This window comes from Sphaerodactylus townsendi, linkage group LG06 (assembly GCF_021028975.2).
Source record: "Sphaerodactylus townsendi isolate TG3544 linkage group LG06, MPM_Stown_v2.3, whole genome shotgun sequence".
Taxonomy (NCBI): Eukaryota; Metazoa; Chordata; class Lepidosauria; order Squamata; family Sphaerodactylidae; genus Sphaerodactylus; species Sphaerodactylus townsendi.
In genome coordinates, this window is record NC_059430.1 from 90,953,906 (window position 1) to 90,969,229 (window position 15,324).

General features: G+C 41.3%; 1 protein-coding gene across 1 annotated transcript in view; it reads left to right on the top strand.

The window, feature by feature from the left end:
• The first annotated feature begins 643 nt into the window (after window positions 1-643).
• The window catches only part of FRMD4A (FERM domain containing 4A), a 257,212-nt gene continuing 242,531 nt past the window's right edge, over window positions 644-15,324 (top strand). The window contains exon 1 of the mRNA XM_048501600.1: window positions 644-771. Within this exon, the coding sequence (XP_048357557.1) occupies window positions 679-771 (93 nt within the window). The 5' untranslated portion in view covers window positions 644-678. The remainder of the gene's footprint in view (window positions 772-15,324) is intronic.

Consider the following 15,324-nt stretch of genomic DNA (forward strand, 5'->3'; position numbering starts at 1 on the left):
CATTGCATTTTGCTGCTTTGTCTTGATCAGACTGAAGACTCCTTTTGTTTCCATCCTGGCTGCCTGGCAGGCTATTATGCTCTCGCATGTCTAAAGGGAGTAAACTCTGCACATAGGATTTACCATTAATCTCCACACCAGATGGTGACACACCAGATATTGTTTTAGAGGCAAACATGTGATTGACCATGCAGCAAACCAGAGGGGGGGTCTTCAGTCACATGGTGACATGTGTAAAGAAAGCCTGATAGAGCTTTGATGAGACAACTGACCCGATTACCATCTGTAGATTCAAGAAGCAAGGTTGACATTTTGGGAACGACTGCCCCAGAAACAAAATGCTTTCACCTCTTTGGCAAGACGAGCTTTCTGTGCTGGGAGAAACATAAAGCAGAGTAAAAGCTACTCTGCTTACAGCAGGCTGAGAAGGGGCTGGATTTTTTTCCTTTGCTTCAAACAAGCCACATCTTGACTCATAGTCTGAAGTTATTTTTTAAAAAAACACAGGCACACCACTGCGTTATTTGATATTTGCAAAGGGTAACTTCTGAAGTCATTCCAGAGGAAACTGCTCTGGGCAAATCATTCATTCATTCTGTGTGTGTCTGTCTCTCTCACACACGCATACGCACACAAGTATTGGTGTGCACACATACCCGCACAGGTTTGCACTGCACTATGGTGGTGCAGGCAACCATGACTCCAAGTAGGAGCCGAAAGCTTCTCTTCAAAATCCCGTACGGATCTCTAAGAAGGCACAGTGCAGAAAGGGTAAGTGGCGCTTTTTTCAAATACTCATCAACAAATGCTGCTAGATAATGGAGGTTTTCCCTTTAAAATGACGGTGGTGCTTCAGCCCACAGGCTTTCCCATAACAACAGTGCAGTGAGCAGGATCTGTTTGGTGACCTCTGGCAGGTAAACAGGTGCTATGCCAGCATGGTTTAATGGTTAAGAGTGGCAGATTCTAATGTGGAGAACTGGGTTTGATTCCCCACTCCTTCACATGAGCAGCAGTCTCTAATTGGTAATCGGGTTTGTTTCCCCACTCCTACAGATGAAGCCTGCTGGGTAATTGTGGGCTCGTCCACAGAACTCTTTCAGCCCGACCTACTCCCAAGGAGTCTGTTGTGGGGAGGGGAAGGGAAATCTACTTTGCAACTCCTTCAAGGTAGTAAAAAGCTGGGTATAAAAACCAATTCTTTTTTCTTATGTTTGGTAAGGCTTCATAATACCAATCTCACTTCTGAGCTTTTAACTGTTTGAGCCACCAAGAGAATTTTATGGAGAGAACAGCAAACAAATATTTCAAATAAATGTTCCAGATTGAATGAGGAATGCAGAATGTTCAAAGCAGAGCTAAATCAGCACTGGAAGATATGGGTTCTTTGTGCACAACACAAATAAAACATCTTGCAGACATTTTCAAAAGAATCATTTTGACTTTTTTTTGTCTGCATAGTAAACAATTGTATTTGTGAAAAATACAAACAGGGAAGAACAAATTTGTTCTTATTCATGTTGTTCCTTGAGAAAACTGCTTGTAGTTTAGAGTGTTGAGTCACCTAACAGCAGATGGCAACCAGCTTCATAATACCAATCTCACTTCTGAGCTGCGAGCTGGGACGTCACTTTGCTGGACTGTTGCAGTTTTTATGAAAAATTGAGAGCTCCGATACACTGGTTGTGGCTGTATTCAAATATCTGCTGGTGAAAATTATCTAAACTTGTATTCAGTGTAGTGCTGGGTGTCTGTGCTTTATTACAGTAACTGCCACAAATGGAATTTTCGTTACAATGCCAAAAAAGCAATATTAGAGGGAGCTTTGCAACAATAGAGAGTGGGAGTCCATGCTGGAACTCATCTGTGGGATGGTCAATTAGTATTTTTAGTACTGCTTGATTTTAAGTAAAAGGTGTAGCATAGGCTTAGTTAGTGCTAGAAGCAAAGGAGAGGAGGTGAGATTTGAAAAGTTCTATGTTGTGAAGCAAAATCAGAGCATTTAGCTCAACATTTTGGTGTCTGGTTGTGTTCCCTGTTGGTTTCCCAGCTTTTGTGCACTGGAACCTCATTTATCTGGAGGGCACTCAAAATGAGTGCAAAAATTCAGACATATTTCACCCAAAAAGAGAAGTTTGGCTGACAGACCTATAAGGGCAGTACTGAAGGGGCAGATTGGCCAGTGCAGATGCCACCACAGCACTCCAGCACAGGCACAAACTGAGGATGCTGTTGATTCCTGCTATTCTCTAAAGTCTACTACATAATAGGCTCCATTTTGATGCCTGCATTGTCTACCCTCCTCTTCCAGCCAATGGCATCTTCCAGCAAGTAAGTGAGCCCTCTTTTACCTCAGTTGACGTTTAGTGACAAGGAACAGAACTGTCCATCCCCTCTTCCCTGCAAACATAGTGCCATACCTGAATATTTCCTTATAGCATAGCCAAAGAAAAGGAATGCTCCTATTACATGGAAGGACTATTTTGTAATCACTATTTGAAAAGTACTGTTTCAGTAGACAAAGCTTATAGTTGTGTTAAAAACGTTCATATTTATTATTATTATTATTATTATTATTATTATTATTATTATTATTATTATTATTATTATTATTATTATTATTATTATTATTATTATTATTTATTCGATTTGATAAACCGCCCTACCCCCGAAGGGCTCAGGGCAGTGTACAACAAAACAAGAACAACCATAATAAAACAAATCGAATAACCCCAGTTAAAATACAAATCTTAAAACTATAGCAGCACTATATTAGGAATTAGTGATTTACTAATTAGGAATTACTGAAAAGAATCCTATTTCTCATTAAGAATTTTTTGGGATCTTTTTCCCAATTTAAATGTCAGGATCTGCTAATTTATGTGAAGGATGCTGAAAGGGATGAGTACTCTAAAACATAGCCAGCTACTTGATTTTATTGTTTTACTAATGTTCCTTGCTGTGTATGCAGATATTTTTGAAACTTTTATTCTGAAGGTTGTCTTTACTGTGACATTACCAATAAGTCCTGGATTCTGAAGTGCAGTTCTTTTTAAGAATTGTTGGCCCTGATTGTAGGGTTTGTTTTACCAGTGATTGTATTGAGGGTTGCTGGAGACAATATCATGTTCTCCTCCTTCTAAGCCGTCCACAGGGTCAAATCCAGCATCCACCAGGCCCAGTGAGGTGATTGATCCATAGGCGTATCTGCAACAGGGGCATGTGGGGACATTTGCCACAGGCGGCTCCTGTTGCATCACGTGGGGAGCGGAAAATCGCCCCCCACATTTCCGGGAAGAAGGAGAGGCATGGCTGAGCCTGGGCACGAGGTGCGCATGCTACCCGGGACAAGGCCTGCCTGGGTGGCTCGCATGCAGCATGCCCAGGCCCAACCACGCCCCGGGAAGGAGGAGGGGTGTGGCTGGGCCTGGGCGCAACGTGTGCGTGCTGCTCAAGACAAGGTCTGCACCTGTTGACCGGCCTGGTGGGCCATGGGCCTCCGTCTCTCTGAAGCGCACACCAAGAGCCCACCAGGCTGACCAAGATCGCACCCAGACCCAGCCACGACCCTCCTCCTTCCCCCTCACCCCCCAGGCCGAGTTGCCGACTAAGGTAAGTGGGGCATGGGGGGCAGGGCATGGGGACCCATAGAGTGTGCAGAAAATTTGGAGTCTGCCCTGGGCTCCATTTTCCATAGCTATTCCACTGACTGATGCACCTTCTAAAGAGCTGCACACCAGTCAGCTGATCAAATGCAGCTGGCCCTTTAAATGTCAGGCACCCACTGAAAGCCCTTTGACTGTCTGACAACCAGCTGTTGGGAAGCTGCACCCTGGCAGGAGGGAAGGGGAGTAATGAGGCAGAAATTGCTCAGCAGGTGCAATTGGGAGCTCACAGGCTCGACCACACCCACTAAGCTTCTAGGAGAGAGAGACCCCTGAGCATGTCCCCAGGTCTAGCTAGGGCCTTCAAAAGACTTGAGGGATGTGGCTGGGGGACAGACCAGCTCTGGTTCCCAGTTCAGAAGGAAGTAGAGCTAGGGGAGATGAGGTGGATTAGGTTGGTACACAGCCCCTATCTTCTCTGTTTGAAGCCAATGGAATGCACTCCAGTCAAATTAGACTCCAGTGCTGACAGCTGGGGCTGGAATTCATACATACATGTTTAACACTTCCAAAAACATGCATCATGGGGTAGTGGTTAAAAGTAGCACACCCTGGTCTGGAGAACCAGCTTTGATTCCCCACTTCTCCACAGAAAGCTTGCTGAGTGCCCTTGGATCAGTCACAGTTCTTTCAGAACTCTCTCAGACCCACTTGCCTCAGAAAATGCCTTTTGTGGGGAGAGGAAGGAAGTATAAACCTGAAGGTAGATAAAAGTCGGCTATAAAAAACAGTACTTGTTTTTATTCACAATCTCAGTGTTCCACAATGGTTGGGGATCCTGATCCACCTGATTCTTAAGTTTCACATTTGAGTGCATCCAAGAAATAGTTGATGGAAGAACAGAGCTGAATAGCATATTACAAATCTAACAAGTGACTTCATCGCTTGGACTAGCAATGTTGTGAATGGTAGACTTTGGATCAGAATGCCCTACTTGAATCCAGAGGCCTCGGGGTTTGTCCACTAACCATGCTGTGTTATTCAGAGTAACTGAACACATTCATGCATATTCATGACTTAAGGGGAAAATTTTGGTGTCATAAAGCTTTATTAAGCAGGGTTCCCAAGGATTGTGACCTTGAACTTCACCCTGCATCTTTTGCGTCATTTATGACGGGCCAAATTCAACAGAGCTCATTCCCTGTATGGAGTAAAAAGCCTCACCCATTGCATTCTTGCTTGGCATGCAGCTGTTAAAGGCAACACAACTCTGCCAGGAAATGAAAAGTGGCGACCCTCCTTTACATATCAGCTTTAAATTACTACCTCTCCAAGCAATGAAGGCTGAAAATGCAAATAAAATCAGCTTTGTTATTGTAATTACTTTTGAGTTTTATTGATGGAATAGTTAAAGGAGGGTATACAATTGCAAATTAAGGTGGAGAAGAAGCAGCCTCTTTTCCCAGCTGAGTCAAGAGAACTTTTGACTTTGTTCATAAATGCCTTTCCAACTGAAAGGTGATGCATTGTGGAGTGGCTGTTAAAAAGATAAGGGATACGCAAAGAATGGAAGGATCAGCCAACATTAGCATCCCAAATATATGTGTGGATTCAGAGGAGGTGATCAGCACCAATGCCTTAACTGTCCCTGCTTGACCCTCCACATGGGACATCATTAATTGGTGGATTATTTACAACCACCATAGTGAAGGGGGAAAGGAAGAGAAAGAGAGCTAGCCCAGGAAGGTGTTTTTGAAATGCTCCTAGTAGTACTTCCCTGCCTGCTCGCACAGAATATTTTTTCTCCACTTTGGCTTCCAAAGAAGCATTATGGGTTGTTGTGGGTTTTTTTGGAATATCCACATGATGTCCTCCTCTCTTCCACTCTTCATGTTTTTCCCATCTTTGGCCTGTTCTTTTTCAAACAAGTTCTGCTATGTTCTTCTGAGAACAAACATAATCCAAGTGTGTTAGTATCTTGTCTGGTTGGAAAGCTGTCCATTCTCAAAAGATCCACCCAGTGGTGGGATTCAGCAGGTTCACACCACTTCAGCAGAACCAGTTGTTAAAATGGTGCTTGTAAACAACCAGTTGTTAAATTATTTGAATCCCACCACCAAAACCGTTTGTTAAATTATTTGAATCCCACCACTGGATCCACCCATATTAGGGCCATTTTCATAACACCAGCCCATTTTCCCTGCTGAACCATTAAAGGATTTTTAGGATTATTATTTTTTAAACGGCCTATGTGTTTGTTAACTGCTATTAAATTGCTTCCAATTTATGGCAACTCTATGAATTAATGATTTATGAATTAATGACCTCCAGAATTTAAGTCTTGCAAACTGGGGGTTGCGGCTTACTTGATTGTGTTAATCCATATTGTGTTAGGTCTTCCTCTTTTCCTGCTGCCTTCAACTTTTTCTACCATACTGTTTTTTCCATTGTCCTGTGTTCTCACAATGTGACCAAAGTTCAGTCATTTTAGCTTCTAGGGAGAGTTCAGGCTTGAATTGATAATAGAACCCAATGATTTGCCTTTTTTGGCTGTCTACAGTATCTGTAAAACTCTCCTCCAATGTGATGTTTCAGATGAATCAACTTTCTTCCTGTCAGCTTCCTTCACTGTGCCACACCCACACCCAGTAATGGAGAATATTGTGGTATGAATTATCTTGGTCACCAGATACAAATCGTTACAAATCGTTTCTAGCTCCTTAATGACAGTGCTTTCCAGTCTCAATCTCTTGATTTCTTGGTTGAAGTCTCCCTTTGGGTGGATGAGGCCCCTGCCTCGAATGCACAAAGCTGCAGGGCACAGAAAAACTATATCATGGCTAAAATAAATGTTGTGTTACTATTAATCTTGTTATCTTTGTATTTACCTTTCTACCAAAATAACTACTATGAAAGTTTAGCGGGCACAATTTTATATTCTTGCTTCAGGCACAAAATTAGCTAGTTACGGCTTTGATTTCCACCACCGATTCTTTTCATATCAGGACCAACCCAGTTATTGCCGAAGAGTGAGCAAACTTTTGAGCTCCCCGGAACACTTCATCAGGCTGGATGTCATGTGCAATAAGGAGGGAGAGAAGGGTGCCACACTTGAGTCAAGTATATTATTTCCTTAAGTATAAAATACTGCACTTTGGGTGCTTTGAAAGCATGTCCAACGAAAGCTCTGCCTTCACAGAAGATGTGCCAGCTGTGTAATGTGTGACTTTAACTGTGGGAAAAATAGGTTGTGCGGAAAGGCCCTAATTAAAACCAGTGAGATCTAGCTCCTGTTTCTGTGACACCTCCCCCACCCCCTCCTCCTGCCTCTGGCTGATCTCATTCAAGGGCCCTAATACCCAAAAAAGGATGGGAGAAACATAATTAGGCAGATATTTATTACCACTGCAAGCACAGAGTAAAGAAATCCCTGAGGAATAAAATCAAGAGATGTTCCAGCCATCTGAAAGTCTTACATTCACTGAGGAAAGAGATTCAGCGACAGAAAGGAGACAGTCTTTAAACTACTCATTCTGTAGAAGTCCCCCAGCAGTGCTGGAACATTACTCACACTGTTTGTGTTTCACAGACAAAATCCATGGGAGATTTCCCCATGTTCCTTATTATGACCTTCTGTTACTGGCAGAAGGAATGCTATGTTGCATTCCACTTATCATCTAACTGACATGGGCCAGATTATTGCACATGGTGTCTCTGGGCCCAATTTACCAATTACATTTTCTGTACTAGTGAAATTGAACTAAATAGAATTTACCTAAGGGCAGAACAGTAAACTCTTCTAATATTTTTGCCCATTCACTACAAGGCTATAACATTGTTAGCTGGATTTTAAGTTGTGTGAAATATGCAGCAAAAATAATGTGCAGCAAAAAATATGCAGCAAAAATAATGTGTGCACTATGAGATTATTCCCTCACTGACCTCACCTATATTGGGCATTAAGGCCTCCATGTTTTAAAAATGGATACTTGCCTATCATGGTAGTCATTTTAAAGATGGGAGCCTGTATCCCACCATTACAGATCCAAAGACTTAAAAGGGGTTGGGGATTTTACTTAATTTCCTCTCCTATTGGAATTCATTGAGCCGTCTTTCCTCCAAATTTTATACCTGGGAGTCAGCAGACCCTGGGGAACAGCATAGCAGAAAAAGTAGGAGTTTGCAGAGGGAGAGGGAATTGATGGAAATTACTACTACAGAGGCATAGCTCCAAGGGACGGGGGGTGCGACGCACCAGGCGCCTGCCTCTGTGGGGATGTGACGAGGGCGTGGCGGGGGTGTGACGGGGACAGAACGGGGAAGAGGAAGCACCAGTGCACCAGGTGCTTTCCCCCCTTGCTACGCCTCTGTACTACTACTCTTAAGAAAATGTAAATACCGTTAAGTATTTGAATGTGTGATTTGATACAGACTGTTATATCCAAATATTAAAGTTTTATTGATGGGATCACTATGGTTGAGTGAGAAAACTGCTAAAATAGTGACTGAGCACCTAATGGAAGAGTCGCATGAATGTTTGACTATGGATTTTAAGGGTTTTTTTCCCCTCGTAAAAAATTAAATTCCAAGACAGGGTACAGTGATTTTATTTTTTATTTATTTAACAAAAATTATACCTCACCTTTCTGCCTTCATAAACACCACCAAGTTTTAAAACATGCATAATAAAAATACATCTTAATAAACTATTAAAACCATTGAAAACACACATCCTTAAACAATTGAAACTAGAGCTAAACAACAAATATAACCAAAGGAATGAATGGGTAGACCTTTATATCAAAAAATTAGGCCAATTTTGTTTTACCAAGTTATGCACAGATTAAGTGAAATTGATAGTCAAATGTACTTTTTATGACAACTCAGAAATGTGGCAAGCAAAACTAAGTAATGAAACTGTCTCTAGGGTAATGCTGCAGCAAGACTGTCACTTATGGTCTCTGAGCTGCCACTCAGTTGTACCTTCTTAATCTGAAGATAATTTTTTCTGACTTCTGCACAAGTATTAGAGAAGGTTTAAATTGACCAACACCAAACGACACTAATGTTTGGATTTCTTCTATCACAGCTACCGGTGGGTCTTAGAAAATGTCATGTACTTTTGACAGTTCCAAGCAGTGTAACAAATCAAAACAGACTTTTTCTTGAATGACGACTCCTTGAATACTGTCCAATCCAAATTTTTCCGTAAAATTATGGGCCTGCCAAATTGTGTACCGTATGCGGCCCTCTGTTTAGAACTGGGCCAAAATTCATTAGTTTATAGGGCTTGGTTGAGAGCTTTTAAATTTTGGCTTCGCCTGCATTTCTCGCATGATGAGCACTCGCTGATTCACCTACTTTTGTCTGATACTCAGGCTAATCCATGGTTCTCTCTGATCGAAAGAAAGATTGAATCACTTGGTATATCTCATTCTAGCTTTTCCCTTATCTAGTTTAGAATCCTACAACTTATTTAAAACAAAAATTGTTGGAAAGCAGATGGATTAATTTATTTAGGGCTGCTATGAAAACTTGTTCACCCTTGCCCATCTTTCAATACCCCTATATCAAAAGTGGGATGGCTCCCTATTTGTATTTTTTGACTAATCCAATTGCAGAGAAAGAGCCCTCACACTTGCTCGCAACTGTGTTTTCCCCTCCGGCTTTATTAGTGGTAGATTTAACAACTTGGAAATGAGCGAAAGGGTATGCTCTTGTGGTGAACAACAAATTGAAACATTGGCACATCAACTGCTTTGCTGCCCTAAATCTGCTAATATCAGATCAAAATATTCCAACATTCTTTCTAGGATACCTAGTGAAATGGAAGAATCAAATAGACTTCCTTTCCTTCTGGACAATTCTGACAATGAAACTTGTGAATTGGTTGGACAATTTTTACTGGAGGTGATGCACAATCAATAATTTATATTTTATCTTAAACCTTTGTATTTGTATACCTTTTATCTTAAACCTTTGTATTTGTATACCTTTTATCTCAGGTTTTTTATTATGTTATGATTATTGTTATGCCAAATAAAGGCTTATTATTATTATTATTATTATTTTTCTTGAATGAATCAGAAAATCTAGTGGTATAAGAGCTAAGTCACCATGATCATCTGATAAATAGTGACAAGACATCAAAAGCTGATAATTGGTATACTATTCAGAGTAACCTAGAAAACCTTTAAGTAATGCTGGAGCCATTGGCATCTTTTGGATCAGGAGATCTTACAAAGTGAAGCTTCTGAGAGGATTCCTATTAGTTGGGCTGATGGACAGCGTCTTTTAGGTTGCGCTGGGGCTCAGTTGATAGCTGTGATTATGGAGTGGATATGTGAAATGCTAGGTAAACAAGTCATTTCAACCCAGGTTTTGTTTCCTCCATTATTTGTATGCCAAATCAGATTTGCAGAGGATCAAAAAGAAAGTGAGCCATGTGGATTTTCCATTCCAGGTCTTGGGTCAGCCTCAACAAACAAGCTGAAGAAGTCAGGCTCAAATCAGTTTTCAGTGGCCCAGTAAGCAGTACTCACCAACAGAACAATACAACATTAATTTCATTTAGTTTGTTTCACACATTGGTCCATTTAATTCATTTTACTGTTTTAGAAATGGGCTGGGAATCTCCCCTTAAAGCAGAGAATTTGCCTCTAGGTTTGATAGTGATTACTGTGAACATCAAGGTCACTTCCAATGAGAAAATTTTGGGGAACTACTACAAATTGCATACTTCAGTCAGCCTTGATTGCTTCATAATGCATTTTGTCCAGTAGAGCTGAAATTAGAAACTTTCTATCCGGGTTTTGTTTTGTCATAGCCTAACTTTCCTTGTGAAACAATGATGAGTCTGGAGATCCTGCAATTAATGTGGGTTTACTAACACATCTCTACAGGGTGGGGGGATTATTTCAATCAGCATAGTATTTACTGCACACTGATGGCTGCTAGATTTATTCTGCTCTACCCTTTGGTTAGGTGGAATTAAAATATTTACTTTTTTTCCAATGCTAGAATGTAAAGCAAGATACACATTATAAAACCAAACATTATACATAGATATGTAAAAGATAACATTTTTGTGTATAATCTGTATTTGTCCTGTTTGCAAGGGCTTAGGACAAATTACAAGTGACAACTTTTATAAAATTATTACTATACAAATAGCAAGTGTGAGGTAGTAATCAGAGTGTGGCATTGGCATTGTGAGACCCACGGTCAAATTCCTACTCAGCTGTGAAGTATTGAAGTCTGCTAGTAGACTTTGGATCAGTCGCCTTCCACCCACCTAACCTGAGTGTAGAATGGGGAAGATGAGAGAATCATATATGCCACCCTAAATTTCTTGGAGGATGGTTCAGAGAACACTGATTGCTTTGTTCCTCACATAATGGCCACTTCTTTCAAATTAGGCCTGCCATTTTTCTAGCTTTATTACCTGTGATCTGGAATTATCTTTTAAAAAACCAAGCAAAACTGCTATTCTGAAGAACACTCTTCATGTATGGCTTGAGTAGAGAAAGGGAAACTGTGAATTCCAAGTAACTGAACATGTGACAGAGACAGGTAGATGTGTGAAGTTTAAGGTGGTTAACTCCAGAATGTGAAACTCCTGGTGATTTGAGGATGAAGTCTGGGGAGAGTTGACTTTGGAGAGGGACCTCAGCAAGATATAAATAATGCTATAGATTCCACTTTCCAGACCTGCCATTTTTTCCAGGGGAATAGATCTCTGTAGTCTGGAGATAAGGTGTAATCTCAGGAGATCTCTAGGCCTCATCTGCAGGTAAGAAATCCTGGATGATACGTCATTGATAACTTTTTCCCCCTACTGCAAGGCTGGATTCTATATGACAATCTGATGGATTTTAGCTCACTTTGAAGCAGCATTAATTCTGCAGTTATTATCAGGGAGGAAGTATTTGCTAACTTCCAGATCTCACTGGCCATTCCTTAGGGAAATACAATGTTGGTTTGCTTTGATTGGCTGTCCCGGCCAGATAGGAAGTTCTGTTTCTGTAGCCTTGTATCCTGAAATGAACTCCTTAGAGGAAATTGAGGACACATACAATGTTTTCCCCCAATTATAATGTTTCCAGCCAGTTTTCATAGAAATTATGATCAAATGGGGGAGTGCAGTTAATGTTTTGTCCTGTTCACAGTCCGTTTACCAGGAGATTAAGGCTTTGTTCCAAGGAACACAGTTGCTTGTGCAATCCACTGAACTCCTAAGGGAGCTTTCACTTGTAGAACATCTCCTGTATTGCATGATTTCTGCTTGGAGTGTTGTCAACTGTTTTGAAATTTAGGCATCAACTTGTCCAAAGCAATTACTGCTTTCATGATGCCAGATCAAAAATTCAAGGAGAACGGATGTTCTGTGTACCCACGTGTAAAAGTGACAGCTTCTAAAACAAGGACAAGCATTGTGTGAAACTGTGAGATAGGAAAATAAAATTTATTCCTCTAAAATAAAGAATAGCCTGTTACATTATGGGATATTATTGGCAGACAACTAGGACTACAGCTGATTTCCCCATTCCTTCTAATGTTGAATTTACTTTGTGTTTGAAAGCATTGTTTTATTTGTTTATTTTAGTAATTTCTATCCCACTCTTTATACCAAAGATGTTTGAGTTGACTTGGAGACAGCAAAGCAATTTTTAAAGGAGTATCAGCATGAAATAATGACAAATTAAAATAGCACCGGTGTGTTTTCCCCAAACTTTAGCACACATGATTGTTGCTGATGTAGGCTGGAAAGGGGTAATGCCCAACACGAACACATCAGAAGCCAAAGTAAGTTCCATATTTCTGATCGCGGTGCTTATACAGTGGAACCTTGGTTATCAATGACATTGGTTTTCATCAATTTCGGTTTTCATCAATCATTGCCAGCCGTTTTTTGCCTCGGTTTTCGTCGGTTGCCTCAGATTTTATTGGTGTGCCAACGAAATTCGTTTGCGTTGCACCTGCGCCGACTGTGTAGCCTCCATTTTGGTTTTCGTCGCGTGTTTCCAAACAGATTACCGACAAAAACCAAGGTTCCACTGTATATGCTTTCAGTGGCAGAATATTACAAAGTGTGGTGGCCACCATGTAGGGGGATTTTGCATAGGCCAAATATACTGGGTATAGGATGTTACATAAACTGTTTGGGGGAGGGGACTTTGCACAGGTCTTGTACCACAAATGAGTTTGGCCTGTTTTATTCCCCAGAACTCAGGATTTTTGAAAATCACTAAACCAGCAATGCTTTTGCACAATCCTAGTTAGAGGCACTCCCACGCAGACACAACAGGCAGGAGACAACATGAACACAACAGGCAGAACACAACACGCTTTATTTCCTTCCCTTCCACTTGTTTACTGGTATTTTAGGTTCTGTCCCGTCCACTGCCAAAGAGAATCCGCCTACCTGCCATTCTGTACAGGTTGCCTAGCAGGGTGTGGGCAGATTCTCTAAGCACCTGACAGTGTATAACACCTTCCCCCCAGCACATTTTCCTCCTGTGACAGAAAGTATGACCAATGTACAGCAACACTAGTAGATGTGGGTTTTCCGATCTGTGTGGCCGTGGTCTGGTAGATTTTGTTCCTAACGTTTTGCCTGCATCTGTGGCTGGCAACTTCAGAGGTGTATCACAGAGAGAAGTCTGTTACACAATGTGTACTGGAATGTTTCACCTCCTTATCCCAGGAGATACTGGCCTGAGGGGGGGGGAACACCTAACTTCCCTTAGTCACAAAGTGGCAAATCTGGTGTGGAGAAAGTGTTGTGTTTTCTGTATCACTGTTGATCCCCCATTGTTCTGGTGTGTGTACAAAAAAGCAGTGAGAGCTTACTCAGACTGGACACTAGAATAGGGCCACCTGTTGGGCAACACTTTGCAGACTAAATGGGCAAAGGAAGAGATGTGGTCACAGTTGGCTAGACACACTGCATATGCGGCATTTTTATGACAACTAAAATATTGAGACTAAAATAAGTTTCTTTTAAGAATATAAGTATGAAAACTTTAATTGTTTTGCTTTTCTGCACACTTTGGAATGTGATTGCAAATTTGCAATGGGTGTAAATAACAACCTGCATCATATCTGGTCCTAAAAGATGCTGCTGGGGACACAAGAATGCCAATTTACACTCAGGCCTGTTCCGCACAGGCCAAAAACAGTGGGGTGAGGACAGTAAAAACACTGGGGGGGGGGGGATAACTTTGCACAGCCACTGCTGCAGAAATGAAGCTGCAATGTCCTATTTCCAGCATATTTGAGAATCCTGTGACCACACTGCACATAGTGATTTTAAACCACTGGTTTAAAATTCTTCTCCCTGCAGGATCCTGCCAGCATCCAACCTGCCCTTCCTCTTGCCAAACATGACGTAAGTCCATTCTAGTTTGACTACATGCCCACTTTTGGGGTGAAGTAACTGAGCCCCTCTACTGAGCAAAATAATCTAGTCCGACTCTCCTGGAGTGGGGCTAAATACCCCTGTGCGAGAATGTTATATGTGCTCCTGCTTTCAGATACACCCATAAAATCACACAGTTCTAGGATATGTCTTGTTTTTAAACAAACATTTTGCTTCTGTTCGTATTCCAATAAGAATTAAAACATTTTGAGCAGGCAACCAGACACTAAAATGGCTGCTTGGGTACTACACTGGAACAAATTGAGAAATCTGTAAATGATTGGTGTTTCATGAAGCTATCTTATTTCACCCCCACTCCTCCCTTATGCATCAGCTGTTTCTGCATCACTTTCTTGTACCACCTCTGCATCTGGGCCAAATTACAGTTTCTAGTTCATCAACATTTCAAAATTTATTTCATTTTCTCCAGTCTCCAGTCTTCTGCAGTCCCTTCCCCCCCCCCCCACTTTAAACTGTCATTTCCTTCAGCTTCAAACAATTTGATTGCTTTGGGTTTTGTATGATCTGAGTATCTTTTCTTGTTCTCTGCTTCACAGCTGTGACCTACTTAATTACAAGCAGGAAGCAAACTACAGACTCATTAGGCGTTTTGCTGGATTGTGGGGGGGGGGGAGTCTTGCACCCCTAAAATAGTAAGATGTCCTCCTTAGTAACAGGAAGCCACATTTCAGATAACAGCACACAGCATCTGCATCTATAGTAGAACAAGATAAAGGGAGAGAATGGCATGTTTTTCTGGTAAATTCTATTTTGGCAGGAAAAGGGAGGGAGATAGCAGAAAAATGGCAGAATGACAAACAGCCACCCAAATAGTAATGAGTCATACGTTTTTGAATTGAGATCATAAATTAGCTATTGATTTCAGCCTTCTGAGCAACTTCAGGCTGCTTTTGTTACAGGCAGTGACATGTGGTTGGTTCCCCCTGCGTTGGTCTCTGGCATAAAACCAACCCATGATGTGGTGGGTGGGAGGGGTGTGCCTGCTCTCTAATGCCATGGAGTGGAGCATTTCTTTAGGTCATATATTTACTGTGTGTTGATCTGGCTCTAGCTCAGTAGTTGAGCTTTTATTTTGCATATTCTTAATCTTTTTCCTGGAGCAAAAGTCTGTACTTAAATGTCTCTTTTGTGGCCTAAATAAGGGTGAGGAGACATGTGAGTATCAAATGCTTGAGATGTGAGAGCTATTTTCTCCCAACTCTATACTCCAGACTGTAGCATTTGGATAGAAACAGAGACTCTTTGTATTAGCCATTTAATACCCCAAGGTTTTCAGGG